The 23,324-nt window shown below is 39.1% G+C and overlaps 1 protein-coding gene across 1 annotated transcript in view; it reads right to left on the bottom strand.

Annotated features, from left to right (window-relative positions):
* Positions 1-364: 364 nt before the first annotated feature.
* Positions 365-23,324, bottom strand: part of MSLN (mesothelin) — a 77,910-nt gene continuing 54,950 nt past the window's right edge. Inside the window, exons 11-13 of the mRNA XM_058157222.1 lie at positions 16,869-16,963; positions 14,778-14,952; positions 365-526 (exon numbers count right to left, since the gene is read on the bottom strand). Coding sequence (XP_058013205.1) covers positions 507-526; positions 14,778-14,952; positions 16,869-16,963 — 290 coding nt within the window. The 3' untranslated portion in view covers positions 365-506. The remainder of the gene's footprint in view (positions 527-14,777; positions 14,953-16,868; positions 16,964-23,324) is intronic.

Below are 23,324 nucleotides of genomic sequence, written 5' to 3'. Positions count from 1 at the left end.
CCAACTAAGTATTAACTGACATGGTGATAATTTTTGCATATCTCATTTTTTCTATGTGTTTCATTTTTCTTCTTTATAACTGCTATTCTAATAGCAAATCCTTCATAAAAGTTATTGCATTACATTCTTGATTAAATTATTTTTCTATTGATATATAATTTTATGGTACTACTCCAAAACAAAGTTGAGTTATTAGCCATCAAACCTCAAAAATACACCTTTCCCAAAAGGGTTCTACAATTTTGGCCACTACAATTATTATGTGTAGATGTTTCCATTTTCTCCTCATGAACTTAACCCTCTAAAGCTGCATCTGTTGGGTGTGTGCTTCTATTTTGGAGATTAAAAAAGTAGGATCAAACAATTCTTGTATGACATTCTCAAACACGAGATTTATTCACTTTTGTTTGCTGAGCTCTTCATTTGCAGAGATGAACTTGAATAGGTGGTGCCTGGTTGAAACAATAAGCCAAAAAGTCACGTAGCAGAAGGGGTATTTTCAGAGATCAGTCTTGCTTCTTGTGCCCTTGCAGAAACAAATAATATCACAAATAAAAATTCAGTTATTGACAAATACTGTATGAATTTTTAGTACAGCTATGGAACTTAGCCTAGAGAAATGGGCTACAGTAGCAATAAAGCATGATAAATGGAATTGAAATGCTTTGGCCAAATCCCCAGGAGCTAATGGGATGAAGCCTACAAATACCCAGGGAATTTTACAGTTGGATAGCATCAAGCATGGACAAGTTAAAATTGTGACTGGTAAAGAATATATCCAAATTACAGAAAAGTGCTAAAATAATTCAAAGCTGTCAACTCCTGTGATACCTTGCTGAAATTAATTGCTGGACTGAAATGGACATTTGGACCAAATAATTAAGAAAATTCTTGACTATTGACCATGCATTATATCCTCACAGTGATATTGATAGATTAGACAACTGTGACCCATTGGGTCATCTTTTCTGAGATATTTCCTTACCTAAGCAGAGAAACAGAATGACCACAGGTGGATTGCCATTAAATTACTATGGTTTTAAAATTAATAATGAGAAATGAAGCATTGCCATATTTCTGTATATACATTATGGCAACTTGACATTGTTCATCAAATGTCTTGGTCCATCAACAAATGTTGAAGAGAGAATGATGCACCTTCTGATTTTTCTAAGATCTTCCTCATTCAAGGCTTCAGTCAAGCTTTTGTATGTTGTTGTTGGAATAGACACACTCCTCTCATGGTTGATTGTTTAATACACATAGTAATGCCTTGCCATTAGCTTCTTATTTATTATTAGGAGCTAATGACGCCAGCCTTAATCCCCAATAGGAAAGAAGGTACTGAAAGTTGTCTTAGGAGTGATAGGATTCTGAAATCATTTTAAAACCATCCCCTTATTTCCCCTCATTTCTTCTAATTGCTGTTTATGTCCCACCACAAGCCTGTGTAAACAAGGCATTATGAACTCTAGCTGACCAAATCATGGAGGCTGAAGCCAAACACCCTGATTCACTGGCCATTGTTTTGGGAGATCTAAACAAGGCAAACTTAAGGAAAGAGCTACCAAAATACTTTCAGCATGTCAATTGTCCCACCAGAGGCAAGAATACTCTAGACCATTGCTACACAACACTAAAAGATGCCTATCGGTCTTTACCACGTGCTTTACCACGTGTAGGACACTCTGATCATTGCATGATTCACCTTTTACCTGCTTACAGGCAAAGACTTAAAGCCACAAAACCAATAATTAAATCAGTGAAAACCTGGACGGAGGAATCAGAATTAAAGCTACAGGCATGTTTTGACTGCACTGATTGGAATATTTTTAAAGATACCTCTGCAGACCTGGATGAACTCACAGATACTGTAACATCATATGTCAGCTTCTGTGAAGACCTATGTGTACCTACAAGGAACTTGCGAATACACAGTAACAACAAACCTTGGTTTACACCTAAACTTAAGCAGCTACGACATTCCAAAGAGGAAGCCTACAGAAAAGGTGATAAAATGCTGTACAATCAGGCCAGAAATGCACTAACAAGGGAGATAAGAGCAGCAAAAAGAAGCTACTCTGAAAAGCTACACCAACAACAGCCAAGCCTCCTACAACTGACCCCATTTCATTGGGTTCACAACTCCTAGTGATCACAGAAAAGGAAGTGCAGGACCTATTTCACAGACAAAAGCCAGGAAAAGCTCCAGGCCCAGACAAGATAACTCCTTCTTGCTTAAAAGTCTGTGCTGACCAATTGGCCCCCATCTTCACCCATATTTTCAATAAATCACTAGAGATGTGCTATGTCCTTCTTGCTTCAAACGCTCTACCATCATCCCAGTGCCGAAGAAGCCCACCATCAAGGAACTGAATGACTACAGACCAGTTGCTTTAACATCTGTAGTCATGAAAACCTTTGAAAGGCTAGTGCTTTCCTACCTGAAAACCATCACGGATCCGCTGTTAGACCCCTTGCAATTTGCATACCGAGCAAATAGATCAACAGATGATGCTGTTAATATGGCTCTGCACTACATCCTACAACATCTTGAGTCTCCAAAGACCTATGCAAGGGTCCTTTTTGTAGACTTTAGTTCAGCATTCAATACCATCATTCCAGACATTCTTCTAACTAAGCTAAACCAGCTACAGGTACCGGAACAGACTTGTAAGTGGATCACAAGCTTCCTAACAAACAGGAAGCAGCAGGTTAAGCTAAGCAAGATCACATCAAATACCTGTACAATTAGCACAGGGGCCCCCCAAGGCTGTGTGCTCTCCCCACTTCTCTCTGTATACCAATGACTGCATCTCCAATGATCCATCTGTTAAGCTACTGAAGTTCGCAGATGACCCAACAGTGATTGGTCTCATTCGAGACAATGACGAATCCGCATATAGACGAGAGGTCGAACGATTAGCCTTGTGGTGCAACCAAAACAATCTGGAACTGAACACACTCAAAACCGTAGAAATGGTGGTAGACTTTAGGAAAAATCCTTCCATACTTCCACCTCTCACAATACTTGACAACACAGTATCAACAGTAGAAACCTTCAAATTTCTGGGTTTTATCATATCGCAAGATCTCAAATAGACAGCTAACATCAAAAACATTAAAAAAGGACAACAAAGAATGTTCTTTCTGCGCCAACTCAGTAAGCTCAAACTGCCCAAGGAGCTGCTGATCCAATTCTACAGAGGAATTATTGAGTCTGTCATTTGCACCTCTATAACTGTCTGGTTCGGTTCTGCAACCCAACAAGAAAAACACAGACTTCAGAGGATAGTTAGAACTGCAGAAAAAATAATTGCTACCAACCTGCCTTCCATTGAGGACCTGTATACTGCACGAATCAAGAAGAGGGCCGTGAAAATATTTGCAGATCCCTCGCATCCTGGACATAAACTGTTTCAACTCCTACACTCAAAACGACGCTATAGAGCACTGCACACCAGAACAACTAGACACAAGAACAGTTTTTTTCCGAAGGCCATCACTCTGCTAAACAAATAATTCCCTCAACACTGTCAGACTATTTACTGAATCTGCACTACTATTAATCGTTTCATAGTTCCCATCACCAATCTCTTTCCACTTATGACTGTATGACTATAACTTGTTGCTGGCAATCCTTATGATTTATATTGATATATTGATCATCAATTGTGTTGTAAATGTTGTACCTTGATGAACGTATCTTTTCTTTTATGTACACTGAGAGCATATGCACCAAGACAAATTCCTTGTGTCCAATCACACTTGGCCAATAAAAAATTCTAATTATTCTTTCAACATAATGTGATGTGATGTTGGTTTACTTTTGGTGTTGTTTAGTATAATGATGGCAACTCATTTGGCAATTTGTGCATAAATCTTCTTTCATGTTCAAATGCTGCTCTCTAGTTAGGATCAATGTGAATTTAAGTGTGTCTCAAATTTGTTCTTTTGAAAGTTGAAGGGAAATAAGAGAGTAGAATGGGAATAGAATAGCTGGAAGGGACCTTGGAGGTCTCCTGGGGATCTTGAGAGTTAAAAAAAAAAATTTAGGAATATGGCTATCGGTAAAGTGCACCATGATTAAAAAAGACAATTATGATACACTGTTACAACAAATTCAAAAAGGTTTGGAAAACTGGACCAAATTGCAAATTGGCAGAATCTCAACTATTAAGATTAATATACTACCCAAATTATCTTTTCCAAACTGTACCGATTAAATTAGAAAAAAACTTTTTCAAACTATTAAATAAAATCACATCAAAATTCATTTGGTCAGGGAAAAAAACCACACATCAAATTATTGAAAGATAGTAGAAATAGGGGTGGCTTTGGTCTCCCAAATTGGGAGCTTTATTATCAGGCAGCAGCTTTAACATGGCTCAAAGATTGGATCCAGTTACAAAATAATGTATATTAATGATAGAAGGCCATGATCTTCTTATAGGCTGGCATAAGCTTCCTCTGGGACGGGAAAAATAAATATCACACATATTTTCAAAGACATATATTAAGAAATGCTCTCCCATAAGTCTGGGAGAAAATTAAAAAGAATTACTATACAAAAGTGCCAATTTGGTTATCAACAATGGAGACAATATTACATCCAAACACCACAGATTTGAGCAAAATGGTAAGATATGCAGAACTACTTGACGAAAAAGGAGAATCAGTAGAAGATTTGAGAATCAGTAGAAGATTTGAAAAAGCAAAGATTAAATTTGGAATGGTGGCCTTACTTACAAACTAAAACTAGATTCCCAAAAGATCAGGAACAATATTTTATATATAAGGAACAATTGAAAATAGATACCGTATTTTTCAGAGTATAAGACGCACTCTTGGGCTTCCGGTTGGCAACGCAGGCTTCATGGACGTTCCTTTGGGATCGTCTGCCCTGGGTTTCGTGAAACCATCCCTGACAGCGTAAATGGGCTGTCAAACGGTTTGGAATTCTCTCCCCCGGGTGAAGGGGGAGGGAAGAGTGGTCAGGTTTTGGGTAGAGCTCCCCGGGAGCCCCTGGAATTTAACCAGGGGATCGAAGGGTGAGAGCTCCCCTTTAGCCTGACGAAGCTCTGTGCCCAGGGTGCTTCTGTTTATACAGAACGAGAAGCCGCAACCATCTCTGTGCCAAGATTTATTTCTAAAGAGAACTCAACACAGACAGAACAAAGTAGGAGGACTAGCAAGAATTTGCAAGTAATAAATTTTAACTTCAGCTCTTAAATAGCTTTCCTTTGAACTAACTTTCAACTTGAGTGGATTTAAAATGGCGTTTGCAATATACAAAGGAAAGTGAAACTATAAAAGGACAAAGGAAGAAGAACATAACAAGATACTTTTTTAAATGGAATGAACAATTGTTAATGATTTTTTTCTCTTTTTACCTTTTTCTTTATCACAATGTTTAAGAAGAAAAGTTTATTGAATTTTTTTCCCTCTTTTTGGTAGATTTTACAGTTTATGAATGGCTCTTAAGCAAACAGAACTAACTATTAAAATCTTGCAAACTTCTTCATTTCAAATATGGAATTTTTTTATTTTTTTATAGGAACTTTTGGAGGCTTATCTTTTCTTAATAAGTTTTTAAACAAGAGATTTTTACACCAATATATTAAAGATTGGAAATTCTTTATTGTTAGATGTTAAGCTGATTGGTGAGCAGATGGTGAAAAATGTGTAAGAAAATGTGTAAGATAGAAGACAAGGGGAAAGAGAATGCTTAAGATGTGATTTTGATGGTATTTTCTTTTTTTAATATATATATATAGGGTTTAATTTTTACAACTGACTTATTTTGGGTATAAGGTGTTACTATTTGATATATGTGAGGTATAAAGGAATGGGAAGATGGAATATTGTTTAACTTTTGGAGGACAGATAGAAAAATTTATGGATGTAATGGTATTTGGTTAAATAGAATTTAATTGTTATGATTGATATATTTTGGATATAAGTTATAATTTTAATAATGTTATTTGATAGATGTAAGGTAAATTGAAGAAATATTAATATTTGCAATGTTATTTGATTTATGTAAGTGATATTTTTGGAGATTGAAAATGTGTAAGGAAATGTGTAAGATAGAAGACAAGGGGAAGGAGAATGCTTAAGACGTGATTTTGATGGTATTTTTTTTTAAAAAATATATATATATAGGGTTTAATTTTTACAACGGACTTATTTTGGGTATAAGGTGTTACTATTTGATATATGTGAGGTATAAAGGAATGGGAAGATGGAATATTGTTTAACCTTTGGAGGACAGATAGAAAAATTTATGGATGTAATGTTGGTATTTGGTTAAATAGAATTTAATTGTTATAATTGATATATTTTGGATATAAGTTATAATTTTAATAATGTTATTTGACAGATGTAAGGTAAATTGAAGAAATATTAATATTAGCAATGTTATTTGATTTATGTAAGTGATATTAAAGATATGAGAAGATAGAATATTGTTTATTTTTGGAGATTGGATAAAAATTTAAGAATTTAAGCTGGAAATATGAATTATATTTGGGACACTGTTTAAGGAAGAAAGGTATATTATAGAAGAATTTCTGATGAATACTGGAAGATGGAATATCGTTTTGGTCTTGATCGATGAAGATTGGATATTAAAAACTATAAGATTCTGAAGACTTCAGGAGTGGAATGGATTGATATATATTTGGTGTTAATTGATGAAGATTGGATATTAAAATCTATATATTTTATTGATGAACTGGAAATACTAATTTAATTGGAAGATTCTGAAGATTTTAGGAGTGGAATGGACTGATATATAATGGACTGGAAGAAGAATGTACTTTTTTGTTTCTGGAAGGGGAGTTAAGGTCTTAGAGAGAGGAGTGACTATGGATTTGACTTATGTTGTATTTTAATTTATGATTGTTAATTTTATACCCTGTACTTTGTTCTGGGAAGTCTCGGGGGGTGGGAGGGGGGAGGGAGGGGAAGGGGGGAGAGGGGGGGAGATGAAGGATCAATGTAAAGGAATGATTAAAGATATGTAATTAAGAAATAGAAATAATTTGAAATGAAATCGGGCTGCTCAGCTGCCATTTCAGAAGGAATGGAAAGGAGAGGAGAGTGAAGGAAGAAAGTAGGTAGGAAGAGAGAGGTAGAAAAAGGAAAGGAGAGGAAGAAGAAAGGGGAAAGAGAGAGGGTTAGAAAGGGTGGAAGAGAAGAGTAGGGAAGGAGGAGAGGATGTAGAAAAGCGAAGGAGAGGAAGGATGAAGAAAGTAGAAGAAAGTAGAGAAGGGAGGAGGAAAGGTTTGTTAAGGAAGGAAGTGGTAGCTGGGCAAGTCCGAATAAGTAACAAATGAAAGTTAATGACTAATGTTGGATAAGAGACTGTATATTGAATAGGTTGTTGGAAAATGGAAATAAAACTTTTTACAAAAGAAAAAAAGACGCACCCTTTTCCCCAAAAAAAGAGGGTGAAAATCTGGGTGCATCTTATACTCCGAATGGAGCTTTAGGAAAAAAGCTCCAAACGGAGCTTCAGAGGCTTTTTTTCACCTCTGGGAAGGGAGGCCAATCACATGTCAATCAGCGTTTTTTTATTTTCCTCCCCAAAAACTAAGGTGCGTCTTATACTCCAAAAAATATGGTAAATTATTTTTAGGATAAAAAAATTGATTACAGAAATCTACAACTTTCTATTAAGATATCGAATGGAAGAAGAAACGGTAAAAGAAACAATGATTAGATTGGCAAGAAATTTTGGACACAATATAGAATTAGAAAAGTGGGACAAATTATGGTAAATTATAAATTTACAATGGCAGTAGCATATAGAGAAAATTTCTACAAAATGTTCTATAGCTGGCATTTGGCACCAGAAAGATTGCCCAAAATGTTTCCAAATTTATCACCCAAATGTTGGAGATGTGACCATAAATTAGGAACATACTACCACATGTGATGGATGTGCCCTAAAAAAAAATGGTATAAAATTAAGGGAAGGTTGGAGGAAATTACATTATAAAAGTTAGAATTTAAACCGGAGCTCTTTCTATTAGGAATAATAAACCCAAAAATAGAGAAAACTTTGCTTAATACTTAATATTACACATAGTAACAGCAGCAAGGATCACCCTTGCACAAGGATGGAAACAAAAATGTAAGTTTTCTCCTACCATCAGAGGAAATAGTGATTAGAAAAATTTTACAATGTGCCGAAATGGATAAAATGACAAAGGAAATTAAGGGAAGAGAAGAGTTGGACTATTATAGAGTGTGGAACAAAATGTATGAATGGTTAGAAATAAGAAATCAAAATAAGAATTGGAAATTTAAGTTAATATCGCTGAAATAAAGAACTATATGTTACTAAACATTGTTAATCTCATAGTACTGAGTATGTAAATAAGTATAATGTAAATATATGTATTTAGTAGAAGAATTGAAGAAAAATAGAGAATATGCATGTCGATACAGAAGGCTGTAAAAATAGCATATATTGTATTGTTGTGTTTGCCATGTTTTTTACTGTGCTTTTTGTCCCTGTTTTTTTCCTGTTTTTAAAGGTAAAAAGCTTAATAAAAAAACTATTTTTTAAAAAAGGAATAGAATAGAATAGAATAGAATAGAATAGAATAGAATAGAATAGAATAGAATAGAATAGAATAGAATAGAATAGACCTTGGAGGTCTCCTAGGCAAGAAACCAGTGGTGAAATCTAAATTTCTTTCCTAACAGTTCTGTGGGCGTGGCTTGGCGGGTGGTCATGGGACTGGGTGGGTGTGGTTATGTGACTGGGGGATCAAAAGACAGAAACTCACTAACAATATCCTGCTGGAGCAGGATTGGACTAGATGACCTCCAGGTCCCTTCCAGCCCTGGATTATCCTCTGAAGCTGTGTCTAGTGCCAGGTTTGTAGTCCTTCCTTCCTCTCCTTTTTCCTCCCTCCCTTCTCTTTCTTTCTCTCTCTCTCTTTCTTTCTCTCTCTCTCTCTCTCAAATGACCCCCCCCCCATTTTTTGCCTAGCAGACCAGCTTTTTTACCTTTTAAAAAATGCTTTTAAAAGTTAAAAAAAAAAAGCCTCTGACATCTGGCACCTCAGCTGGGATCGTCAGAGCCTTGTTTTAACCCTTTAAAAGCATTTTTTACAACCTCTTCAGCCGAAGAGTTGTTAAAAAAATGCTTTTAAAAGTAAAAAAAAAAGGCTCTGACGATCATGTGGCTCAGCTGGGCATGGGAGTGGGGGCAGGGATTTTTGCTACCGGTTCTCCGAACCACCCGCTGCCATTGCTACCGGATCAGCCGATCCGGTCTGAACCGGGAGCATTTCACCCCTGCAAGAAACCTTATAGGCTTATACCATTTCAGACAAATGTTTCATTGTCATAGTAGTTTCTCCAATAATTCAACTCTTTCATATCGAATTCCATCATTATAAAGTATACCCATTGTCAATTCTACACTACCTTGAGGATCCATGAAGCTGATTGAAATAAATCTGGCTTTCTGGTTGGGAGTTTGGCATTAAATAACCAGTAAAAGGATGAATTTTCCCTTGAATAATCATAGAAGGATTTCATCTGTTTCTTGTTGGAAGGAATAACAGAATAGCAGAGTTGGAAGGGACCTCGGAGATCTTTTAGTGTCCAATCCCCTGTTCAAGCAGGAAACTCTGCTGTCCAATTTCTTTTTACAAACCTCCAGCAACGGAGCCCCCACAATTTCTGGAATCAAGTTGCTCACTATTAATTGTTCTCAATGTCAGGAAGTTTTCCTTAGTTCTAGGTTGCTTCTCTCCTTGATTAGTTTCTATCTGTTGCTTCTTGTCTTGCATTCTGGTGCTTTGGAAAATAGGTTGACCCCCTTTTCTTTATGGCAGCACCTCAAATACTGGAAAACTGCTATCCTGTCGCCCCATTCCTTTTCACGAGATCATCTTTGTTGCTCTTCTCTGCACTCTTTCCAGAGTCTCAATATCTTTTTTATATTGTGATCAAAACTGAATGCAATATTCCAAGTGTAGTCTTACTAAAGTAGTATTAATACTTCACGTGACCTTGGTTCTATTCCTGTGTTAATGTAGCCTGTGGTTGTATTGGTTTTTTTGACTCTTGCTGCACATTGCTGGCTCATATTTAAATGATTGTTCATTGGGCCTCCAAGATTCCTCTCAAGGTTACTGGTATGGAGCCAGGTTCCACCTATTTTATACCTATACATTGGTTTTTTTCTTTTCTAAATTTCAAAACTATAATTTTTCTTACCATTGAATTTCATTTTGTTAGATAGGACCCAGTGTTCAAGTCTGTTGAGATTCTTCTGGATCTTGAACCTATCTTCTGGGGTTTGGGCTATTTCTGCCAGCTTGGTGCCATCTGCAAATTTGATGAGTTCCCCTTCTCATCTAAATTGTTTATGAACATATTGAAGAGTAGTGACAGAACTTTGGGGTACCTCACTGCTTACTTTCCTCCATGTAGATGTAATTCTATTAAGGACATGTTGAATAGAATAGAATAGAATAGAATTTTTTTTATTGGCCAAGTGTGACTGGACACACAAGGAATTTGTCTTGGTGCATATGCTCTCAGTGTACATAAAAGAAAAGATACCTTCATCAAGGTACAACATTTACAACACAAATGATGGTCAATGTATCAATATAAATCATAAGGATTGCCAGCAACAAGTTATAGTCATACAGTCATAAGTGGAAAGAGATTGGTGATGGGAACTATGAAACGATTAATAGTAGTGCAGATTCAGTAAATATTCAGTTTCAGATTCAGTTTCAGATTCAGTTGAGTGTGATTTGTCATCCAGCTACGAATCCATCTGGTGGTGATGCTGTCTATCCCACATTTTTCTAACTTACCAAGTTGTAGGTTGTGGACTATTTTGTCAGATGCTTTACTAAAATCCAAGTATACTATTTCCACAGCATTTTGCTGGTCTATCAGTTAAATTCTTTTTCAAAGAATGAAATGAGATTTGTTTGGCATGATCTGTTTTTAACAAAACCATCTTGGCTTCTGGTTATAACTTTGCTTGCTTTTAGGTGTTCGTAGATCTGTTGCTTAATTTTCCAGGATCTTCCCAGGTATTGATGTCAGGCTGAGTGATCAGTAGTTTCCTGGATCTAGTTCTTCCTTTTTTTTGAAGATGAGAACCACATCAGCTCTTTTCCAGTCTTCTGGTTGGTGTTCCAGGATCTTTGATATGGTTCAATGTTTCCAAGATCACGGCTGCCAACTCCTTCAGAAGTGGAGTTGGTCCTGGTCCTGGTGATTTGAACTTCTAGAGTGAACAGGGGTTCTCTTACCATTTTCTTGCCTATTTAAATTTATTCCTAATCTGTCTTTTTCTGGTAGGTTGGGCTATTTTTTCTTTTAGCATGAAAAATGAATTAAGTGGCTCTGCTTCCTCCCTGCTCCCCATTACTTCCTTGCCATCTTCTCCCATTAATTGTTTCCTTGACCTTTTTCTTGTTTTTTACATGTTGAAAGAAACTTTTTAATTATTACTATTTTGACATTTGTTGCCAGTCTTAGTTCACTCTGAGCCTTAGCTTTCCTGTCTTCATCTTTGCAGATTCAGATTGTATGCTGGTATTCTGCCTTAGCTATGTGTCCCTCTTTCCATTTTTTTTATACTTATCCTTTGTCTTTCAGTTTATCATAAAGCTCTTTGTGCAGCCATGCTGGTTTCTTTTTGAATTTCCTTTTCAGTAGTATTGTGTTGGCCTGGGCTTTTATAATCATATCCTTCCCAAGCTTCTCAAGTTGTTTTCCTCCTTAAAATTTTCATCTATGGAATCCTTCCCAAAGCTCTCTCTAAGTTTGTTGAAATTAGCCCTTTTAAAGTCTAATGCGCTGGTTTGATTATGTTTAAATTGCTTGCGTCAATTGAACTCCAATGTGACATGGACATTCTCACCCAAAGTTCCTGCAACTTCAAATCTCTCTATCATTTCTTCTCTGTTAGTAAGAATTAAGACTAGAATAGCTGATGTTCTAGTTCCCTGCTCTACCTTTTAGATGACAAAGATGTCAACTAAATTGGTCAGGAACCCATTCAATCTCCCACTTGAAGCAGAGTTTGAGGGGAAAAAAACCTAAACGAGATCCGCCTGGTTGCACAAAGTGCGCTCTGACAAATTACGGAGCAAAAAGGTCAAATATAAAAAATGGAAAGAGATGCACGTAACTAATAGCTCAGGCTGTTAGAAGCCTGTTATTAGAACACAGCAGCCTGCAATTACTGCAGGTTCAAGCCCGGCCCGAGGTTGACTCAGCCTTCCATCCTTTATAAGGTAGGTAAAACGAGGACCCAGATTGTTGGGGGGGCAATAAGTTGACTTTGTAAATATACAAATAGAATGAGACTATTGCCTTACACACTGTAAGCCGCCCTGAGTCTTTGGAGAAGGGCGGGATATAAATGTAAATTAAAAAAAAAAAATAGAATACCAACAAATAGCCCAAATCTGCAAAGAGGGATTTGGGAAAGCAAAGGTCCAGAATCAGCTAAGTTTGCAACTAATGCGAAAAATAACAAAAAAGTGTTTCTTTTAATATGTAAGGAACAAGAAGGAAGTCAAGGAAACAATAGGTCCATTAAGCAGATGGCAAGACGGTGACCGGCAGCAGAGAGAAAGCAGGACTGCTTCATTCCTTCTTTGCATCTGTTTTTATGCAAAAGGAAGAAATAGCCCAACCTATCCACCCTGGAGCAGATGATTTGCATCCCAGGGCTCTGAAAGAGCTAACAGACGTAATCTCGGAGCTACTGAGTGTAATTTCAGAGCTCTTGTAGTACAGGGGAAGAGAGTTGGTACAAATCTTCAAAAGGGAAATGGATTCAGGAAATTATAGGCCAATCAGCTTGACATCAATACCTGGGGAAATTCTGAAAAAGATAATCAAGCAGAGGATTTGCCAACACCGAGAAAGGAACAAGGTGATGACTAGAAAGCAGCCTGGGTTTGTTAAAAACGGATCATGCCAGACAAGCCATATATTCTTTTTTGATAAAGTGACAGCATTAGTAGACAATGCTGTGGACATATATTGGACTTCAGTAAATACTTGGACTTCAGTAAAGCATTGGACCCAAAGCCTACTTCTTGATAAGATAGAAAAAATGTGAGATAAAGAATACCTACATGGAGGGAAGTATGCAGGGGGTACCCCAAACTTCTGTCTTAGGCCCAATAGTCTTCAGCAACTTCATAATAATAGAAGGGAAACTCATCAAATTTGCAGATGACAGAAACTGGGGGATTCAGTTGCTAACACTTTGGAAAACAGACTTAAGATTCTGAAGAATTTTGATAGACTTGAGCATTCAACAAGATGCAATTTGGTGGTGTGACCAATTAAGGTTCTGCAGTTAGTCTTGAAAAATCAAATGTGCTGGTACAGAATAGGTGGTACTTGGCTCTACACTAGTAACTGAGAGAGAGCTAGGTGTCTTAATGGAGCAGTCCTCAACCTTTCCAACTTGGCAGTCCAACCCAGCGTGGTGGGGGGCAGCGTGTGAGTGGCAGGTGGACGCACATGCACATAGCTCCATTTGTGCAATGCGTGCACGCCTCCTCCACTTGCATGGAAGGAGCTTTGTGGTTGGGGACCCTTGTCTTAGTGGACCATCAGTTAAGTATGAGCCAGAAATGTACGGCAGCTGGCAAAAAAATAATAATAATAAAATGTAATACTGTAGAGCACCAAAGATAAAGGTTTGGAAGCTAAACTGTATGATGAACAGTTGAGGGATCTAGGCATATCTAGCCTATTGAAGAGAAGGATTGGAAGGACAAGTCTTTCAGTGTTTGAATGGTTGTCAGAGAAGAGGTGAATGACTTATTCTACAAAGCACCTGAGGGAGGACAAGAAATAATGGATGAAAACTTGTTAAAGACAGAACCAACCTAAAAGAAGGAGAATTTTTTTTTTGACAGAACAATTAACTAATGGAACAACTTGTCTCCTAGAGTTGTGGGTGCTCAATCACTAGAGATTTTCAAAATGAGGCTGGGCAGCCATTTGATCAGGATGATAGAACTCCTGCCTTGATCAGGGGGTTGGACTAGAATATTTCTGAGCTCCCTTCCCGCCCTGTGATTTGACGTCCTTTTCCTTCTCCATGCTTATTAAGAATAAAGTTTCAGCCATGCTCGAAGCATCACCTGGATTGGAAAATATGCAGGCTGAAACAGAATCTCCAGAGAATCAACACATTCTGCTAACAATTCTCCCTGCTGCTGACAGACTTGAGCCTTGATAGAGAAGTCTAGCAGAAAGCTTAGTTGAAGCTCTACATTATTATTTTTAGGAGCAGGAGAGTTTCAGAAAAAGAATCAAATTGATAGCAAGGGCGGGAGAATGGCTAGGCAGATACGACCTGGAGGAAAACAATTGGCAAAGGCTGGTGCCGATGGGCCCCGAGAAGAAAAGAAGCAACATAAAGCTTAAGTTCCAAGATTCCTGGAAGTGGAATGATTACCCCTAAACTAATATACCCTCCTCAATTCCACACAGTTTCACTTTTATCTCTCTGTTTATCTCTCTGTTTCCCTTTCCATCTTCCATGAGCTAGTTAGCACTAACGTGAAATTTGCAGCTATCCCGAGCATCTTACCAGAAGGGTAGCATACAAAACCAGAATGAGCAACTGCATAAAAATGTGCACCACCCCCTGCCGCCAGAGAGCGTTTTCCTTTTGTTCCTCCCTGATATCCAGTATCTTCCTTCTATGCTATTAATCTAAAAGTAGAGAGAGGCATGCGTGGTCTTACTTTTAAGAATAATAAACCCTTCGGGAAGGCCACCTCGGAGTCCCAGACCAAGGCTGTTCAGATCAGATTGCTTCTGCTTCTGGATCCACTCTCGTACAAGTGGGGTATTCTGGTTGTCCCTCAGGTGGTTTAGATTTGTGCCCAGCAGGCCTTTCACCATTTCAGGAGTTAATTCCTACAGAATAAATAGAACAAAATCAGTTAGGAGCAATCTTCACTTTGGTGCTTCCCCAACACCCACCCCGCATATAAGGCCTACACTTTGCTTCCTTCAGGGAAGGGGTGAAGTTAACATTGCCCTTGACTGAAGTCACTGCAAGTGAGCAGAACCACTTCTGCTTTCCCCACAGTTGAAGTCATCACATTTCACCACCAAAAATGGTTGTAACCCTGAGAGGAGAAACCTGCTGAGGGAGAGGAACCAACCAGCACAGACTCAGCTACAGGCATCCCATGCCGCTTTCCCGGGTCATCGTTTGGTTACACTCATCTTGGCCTTTTCAGTCAATACCCAGAGGCAGACAAGGCAGTACACGCCCCACGCCCTCAGCTTAGAAAAGGAAAAGCAACTGGAGTGGGTGGAGTGAGCAGGCAGATGAGATGAGATGAGGTTGAGATCACTGGGCAAGTGCACATTGAAAGGCTGATATACAAGTGCTAAGCCATAAGTCAGGGTACGCAGCCTATCTTGGTCTGTCCCTCACTGGAGCTCAGCTTGGGAGCACAGCTTAGGCAGTTTAAGAGCAAAAATTGGAGTTCTGGCTGGAGCTTGGTAGCAATTAGAAAAGGAACACTGAAGCAGCTCATAATCCCAATAAATGCAAGATCCTTTAGAGAGGTGCATGGACTGTATGCTACATTATGAACTCTAAAAGCTGTTTGGCAGCTGTAAGGACTGAGTCCTGAAGATTTCTGGAGGTGGCTGTACCCACATGGAAGGGCTTGGAGGTTGGAATTAGCCCTGCCCAGCCAGGGCAACAGCCTTTTCTTGGGGACCTGAGTGTTACAATAAAGCATTATGTAAAGTTTTCATCTGTGCAGTTGTGTGTCTACTCATCACAGGATACACATGCTGTCAGTCTCGCACTTCTCTTGGTTTTACAGGCACACTCTCCTTGAAGTGAGATTTTTGAAGCATTTCTGCTCAGAGATTAATTCATATTATTACCAGAGTTTTGTGGTTTGCTAAAAGTGTCCTTTCTTAACAGAGCCAGATTAGATATCTTCTATTAGAATAGAGGTAAATATCCTAGAATACAGAGCGATGTAGATTTTAGTGTGAATATGGTTAGAATAGACGTATCCTATGGCTGAATTTGTGCAAGCTGATCAAAATCTGCCATAACTGATGGACCAAATCCTTACAATTAGTATGTGATATGTGCAACTAAGGGTGATAGTCTAGTCTATACACTTCACCTTGCTAAAAAGTACTACAGGTAGTCTTCTATTTACAGCAGTTCATTTAGTGACCATTCAAAGTTACAACAGCACTGAAAAAATGATTTATGACTATTTTTCACACTTACGACCATTACAGCATTCCCATGGTCACATGATCAAAATTCAAATGATTGGCAAGTGACTCATATTTATGACAGTTGCAATGTCCCAGGTTTGCAACCTGACAAGCAAACTCCATGGAGAAGCCAGATTCATTTAAAATCATACCACTAATTTAATAACTGCAGTGATTCACTTAGGTGGCAAGAAATGTAGTAAAATGGAGCAAAATTCACTTAACAACAGAAATTTTGGGCTCAATTGTGGTCGTAAGTGGACTACCAACATTGATTAGAATATTGACTTGGTTGACTAGAGCTAGCAAGGTGATTTTTTAAACTCTAAAAATTTTAAAATCTTAAATATTTTAAAATTCAAAATATTCAAAATGGAAGCTTTGAAATCTAAACAAAACTACAAAGCCTGGGAAATGTGGCATTGACCTTTCCCCCCCCATACATTCTTTTAACTTTCATCGGCATTTTCCTCCATCCAAATTGTTTGCCTTCAGGATTCTTGGAGAACCTCCCTGTCAGAATGGCTGGGGAAAACTGATTTCAGCTACCTTTGACTTTAAAGTCCACTCACCTTTAGAGAGCTGCTTTTCAGGCCCAAAAAAGTTTGAATGTCCATGTTGACGTCATTTTTGCTAAGTGCCCTGAGATCTTCACCTGGAGCACCTCCTGCAAGCAAGGAGGAGAATTTAGCTGATATTCTTTACTGGTCTTCTCTAATGAAAGAGCAATGGGAATTTTTTTCTTGAAATAGTTTCAGCAGGTTTTATTAATAGCTGCACATTTTCTAAATTATTTCAAACCAATACACATGGTGAGCTTTTGGGACTTCATAGCTGTATCTTGGGGCTAGTTGCAGGGTACTTCAATTTACATTTTATGACTAACTACTTAAAGGAGTGTTTCATATGACATAAGTCATGGAAAAACTCCTTTTAGTAGTGTTAGTCATAAAATCTAAATTTCCAATCCATGTGAAATGATGGGGATGGGGATAGAGAGACATCAGCCCTCAAATCTACCCATCAAATTAGATTTTGCAATAGTTCAGTCTTTGACACCTTAACGGATGTTTTGCCATAAGGAAAAGATGAAAGAAATGATGGGACAAGAGGAAACATAACTTATGAAATATAACAATATTTAAAAATGGAGTAGAAACTGATCTGATTTACATTCTCTATGCAAATTAGACTTACAATACTTGCATCTTTCCCAATCAAATAAACTCAATTCACCTATGGCAACACAATTCATGCTCCCATTCCAAATTTAGCACTGTATTTGCCTGTCCTGCATCAGAGTACCTCAGGATACTGAAGAAAAGTCTCTATCCAAATGCATGCACTTATAAAATTAATATATAAGCATGTATTGCATTTAGGGAAATTATTTCTATTCAAAATGTATACATTAAATAGAAAACATCCGTGCTTCAGTTCATATATTGTATTAAGGGGAATATATATAGTACCTAGAAACACTGAATTGACACTACATATTGTATATAGACATTGAAACTGACATATTTGTTTGGACTCATAAAATTGACTTTGAGGCAAAATAGTTGTGCTTATTGACAGTAGTCATGTCAAAAGCACTATCTTGTGCAACAACTAAAGAGGATAACTATACAAAGTTAATGCAACAAATTAAGCTGGATTTGGAAAAATGGAAGAATTTACAACTCTCAATGACAGGGAGAATAGCTACTATAAAAATGAACATACTACTGAAGCTACTTTTTCTATTCCAAACAATATAAATAAAACTAGAGAAAAATATTTTGAGGAATTGAATAAAATAATTTTGAAATCTATCTGGCAAGGGAAAAAAGCAAGAATAAGATTGAAAATGTTACAAGAGTCTAAGGTAACGGGGTTTTGGATTACTGGATTGGGAGTTGTATTATCAGGCATCCATACTTGGGTGAAAGAACGGATAAACTTGAGGCATAGAAAATTACTACTATTGGAAGGCCATGATCTTCAGACAGGGTGGCATGTCTCTCTATGGTATGGAAGGAGGATAGCACACAGATATTTTCAAAGACACAATGTGAGGAATGCTTTATTTTTAGTATGGGAAAAAGTTAAATTATAAAACTATAGGAAAATACCAGTCTGGTTTTCTACTATGGAAGCATTGATACATCCAAATGCTATCAACTTGGAAAAAATTGTATCTTGCAGAGATATTTTAAACAAGAAAGGGGAACTTAAAACTAGACAGGAATTACAAAACCAAGGGGTGGACTCGAGATGTGAGAAAGATGCGAAAACATGGGGTTTCTACAAAGAACCAAGAACACCTGATAAGATATTATTAGGGACAGATGAAAAACAGATACCGTACTTATATACCGTAATTATATACCGTATTTTTCGGAGTATAAGCCGAACCTTTCCCCCCCAAAAGAGGCTGAACATTTGGGTGCGTTTTATACTCTGAATGTAGCTTTTCCCGAAGCTTTTTTCAAGGCGCTGACGAGGCACTAGCGAGTGAAGCTATCTTCCCAGATTTGCCTGCTCCCTCCACTCTCTGCTGTGCTTTAATGAGTTGCTAGCATCTCCAGGCTTTGCTTGTTCCCTCTGACTCTCAGCTGTTCTTTAGAGGCTTTTTTTCAGCCCTAATTAGGTGCTAGCAGCAAAGTGATCTCCCTGTGCTTTGCCTGCTTTTCTCATTGCTGCTTCCTCTCAGCTGTGCCTTAGAAGCTGTTTTTTATCCCCAAGCAGGGGATAAAAAAAACAGCAAACTAATGTGCTGAAGCTAACTAGACTAAGGATGCTAGCAAGATGAGCACCTTTTTCCCTCCTATTTTCCTCCCCAAGAACTAAGCTGCGTCTTATACTCCAGTGTGTCTTATACTCCAAAAAATATGGTAGTTCCCTACTAAGCTTTAAAATGGAAGCTGAACAAGTAAAAGAAATTATGACAGTATGTGCAAAAAACATTGGTAGATAATGTTTGGTAGCTAGAACTAGATAAATGGCAAAAACTTTAGGACAGAAATTACAAACTGACGCTGGTTACCATAGAAAAGGAAAATCTTTATAAAATGCCACTGGCAAGGTTAGCAAAAATGTTTAAAAATGTCTGCCAAATGTTGGAAATGTAATCAGACTCCAGGTACTTATTATTGTATGTAGTGGACATGTATGAAACCAAAAAAATATTGGATGAAAATACACACATGACTGGAAAAAATGATTAAACAGCATATAGACTTAAAGCCATATTTAACTATTTCTGTTAGGTATAATACCAGAAAGCTATTATAAAGGGACTATATACTTAACATTATATGTATTGACAGCAACAAGAACTGTATTCGCACAATATTGGAAAAACGAGAAGAAAACATAATTAGGAAAATATTGGACTGTGCAGAGATGGATAGATTAACACTGAAAATAAAAGATAAAGGAGATACAGAGTACTATTCAACATGGAATAGGTTTTATCAGTGGTTAGAGATAAGAGATAGAAGTTAGATGAAGAAAGATTATTGTTATATGTATGTAAAATATGAATGTTGTCTATAATTATAAGCATGCTAGTACAATTAATATGATCATAAACAAATTAATATAATTACAAATATGGTGATAATTGTTATGTGTATTATTATTATAATATATAATATAACAACAGAGTTGGAAGGGACCTTGGAGGCTTTCTAGTCCAACCCCCTGCCCAGGCAGGAAACCCTACACCATCTCAGTCAGATGGTTATCCAACATTTTCTTAAAATTAAAATTAAAATTAAAATACTTATTACTATCAGTATATCTGTTATTTTTTGTTTTTGTAAAATGAAATGCCTAGACAATATACTGTCTTCAAAATACTGATATATAAATAAAAAAACTTGACTAAAAAAAGCACTACTGATTCGCAAATGTACACTTCACTTGTGCAAAACAGGTTTGGCAGAGTTGCCATCTTACATTTGAGCTTTGCATTCACGAGCTGTCCGTCTGCCATGAACTGTGAGGGGAGGAGTGGGATGAGAGGGAGGAAGGCTACCAGCTCATCGTATGTTCCAGAGACACAAGGTCAGAGCCTGGGAATGGAAGGCAATGGCTCACCAGCCAGCCAGCGGGGAAGAGACTGTTCACAAAACAATTTATTCAAATGTAATTGGACAATAGGGAACCAGGGGAGGAGAGGAACCAAATGGGAAAAGTTAACTAGGAAATTTTGGTGTGTGAACTTCAATTCTGGCTTTGCTACATTGTAATCCACTTGTCGTGTCCCACTCCTCCTCTGACGGCCGGGTCGGGGAAGTCCGTATCAAGCGTGCCTCTGCAGCTTTGCCAAAGTTCTGTTAGAGTTCTCAGGGCAGGCAGGAGACCAGGATGTGACTTCAGCAATCCAATTTAGACTTTGCCTGATTTAGAGAATGCCAGAAAGCAGATCCTTTATATAGGCCATGGGGTGTGGCTCCATGACTCAGCACTTATCCAGGCCTCCCCCTCCCTTCCTTTTGCTGACGTCGCCTCTCCACTCTCCGGAAGCGTGGGTCCTTCCAGCCTCCAGCTGCCGGTAATTCCAGCTCGTGACTGGCTTCACACTCCCCAGGCTCACATGCTGTGGGGGAGGGGTTTAGTTGCTCCGTTTGTCCGGGCATGGTGCCAGGACTGGGGGCTGGAGGCATGCCAGGACATTCTTCTACACTATCAGCGTCCGGCAGGAGACGAGAGGGGCCCGGTTGCAGAGAGGGGGCGAGCGAGGCACAACACCACTTGACTTTTGGTTAAAGTATGTCTTTCACTACAAATGAAGTTGAGGGTCTTTACTGGCAAAGAGACCAAGTCAAGGCAGGTTTGACATTAAGCCAGAACTGTAACAACAATCCACCTGGAAGAGTTATCTATCATGGAGATTGGGCAACCATGGATTTTTACAATAGTGAGCAAAAGGAAAACTGGGAAGAAGCTATGTTCATAACTGGAAGGGGGGGCAGCACAGAAACCCTGGACCCAGTGAGGAGTTGGAATCACAGGGTGCCCAGCAGGAGGATGGGCATGGCCAATTTAGCATTGGTGCTCAGGCGGATGCATTTTAATGGAGACGAATGGCCCCATCCCAACTGTCCTAGAAGTGGTGAGACCCTGTAGCTTCCAAACGCTCTTCGAGGGTAGCCCCATGTAGAGTGCATTACAATAGTTCAATGATGAGATGACCAGGGACTGAATGACTGAGTGCAAGGTATCCTGATCCAGGAAAGGCCGCAACTGCTGCACAACACGAAGTCGTGCAAAAGCTCTCCTAGCCATGACTGCCACCTGCTCCTGGAATGGGGTTGCAAGTCCAGGAGAACCTCCAAATTGCAGACTGGATCTTTTTGGGGCTATGTCACCCCATTTCAGAATCAAAGATGACAAAACTCCAGATCCTGGAGCCCCGTGCACTAAAACCCATTTGGTCTAACCAGAGTTCTGTCAAAACACGTGGTTCCCCCATCCAGGCTCCCACAGCCTCCAGGCACAGCAAGAGGGCAACCACAGCATCACTTGGGTCACCAAGAATGGAAATGTAGAGTTGGGTGTCATCAGCATACTGCAAATACCTCAACCCATGGTGACAGATGATCTTGCCCAGCAGTTTTATATAGATGTTGAAAAGGAGTAGAGAAAGTATAGAGCCCGGTGGCAACCACAAAATAGCAGCTGAGGGCTATACCAGCCATGGAGAAGAAGAAATCAATACAGAGCTGGGCTGAAAGCACCAGTCTGAAGATGATGAGTGAGACCTTGTCGAAACATCACCAAGATACTCTCAAGCTTACATGGGAAAAGACCCGAATATGCCAAGACCTACATACCTATACCCGTGAGGTTGAGTCCTATATATATTTTGTGCTCTACCATCCTCTGGAGTCCATTTAAGCTCACGTCTACTGATTCAGTGACTCCATCCAGCCACCTCGTTCTCTGTCATCCCCTTCTTCTTTTGTCCTCAATCGTTCCCAGCATTAGGCTCTTCTCCAGTGAGTCCTTCCTTTTCATTAGGTGGCCTAAGTATTTCAATTTCATCTTCAGGATCTGGCCTTCTAAAGAGCAGTCAGGGTTGATTTCCTCTAGGACCGACTGGTTGGATCGCCTTGCAGTCCAAGGCACTCGCAGGAGTCTTCTCCAGCACCAGAGTTCAAAGACCTTAATTCTTTGGCGCTCAGCCTTTCTTATGGTCCAACTTTCACAGCCAGACATTGCATCTGGGAAAACTATAGCCTTGACTATACGCACTTTGGTTGGCAGGGTGATGTCTCTGCTTTTTAGTATGCTGTCTAGATTTGCCATAGCTTTCCTCCCCAGGAGCAAGCGTCTTTTAATTTCTTGGCTGCAGTCCCCATCTCAATTGGCTCCTTGGTTCTCTGAGGAGCTGAGGGAGGTGAAACGCCGGAGAAGACGCCTAGAGAGCACTTGGAGGTCTAGCCGTTCTGAAGCTGATCGGCCAGTAGTGAGATCTTTTACTAAGACCTACCTAGTGGCAATGAGGGAGGCGAAGCATTCTTACGTTTCCACCCTCATTGCATCGGCAGATAACTGCCCGGCCGCCCTGTTTCGGGTGACCCGCTCCCTCCTTCACCAGGAGGGGCGGGATGACCCCTTACAGGGACGTGCTGAGGAGTTTAAAGGTTATCTATACGATAAAATCGTTCAGCTTCGGGATAGTTTAGACCAAAATTGCGATGATCCAAGTGGGATGACGGAGGCACGTCTTGTTGAGGTTGTTTGGGATGAGTTTGAATCTGTGGCTCTCGAGGACGTGGACAGGTTGCTGGGGAGGTTACATGCAACCACATGTTTACTGGACCCGTGTCCTTCCTGGCTGGTGCTGGCTACTCAGGAAGTGACGCGAGGCTGGCTCCAGGGAATTATAAATGCTTCATTGTTGGAAGGGGTTTTCCCCGCTGCCTTGAAAGAGGCGGTGGTGAGACCCCTCCTCAAGAAGCCTTCCCTGGACCCAGCTATTTTGGGAAATTATCGTCCAGTCTCCAACCTTCGCTTTGTGGCAAAGGTTG

Source organism: Ahaetulla prasina, chromosome 14 (assembly GCF_028640845.1).
Source record: "Ahaetulla prasina isolate Xishuangbanna chromosome 14, ASM2864084v1, whole genome shotgun sequence".
Lineage (NCBI taxonomy): Eukaryota > Metazoa > Chordata > Lepidosauria > Squamata > Colubridae > Ahaetulla > Ahaetulla prasina.
This window is presented reverse-complemented; position numbering and strand designations above follow the sequence as displayed.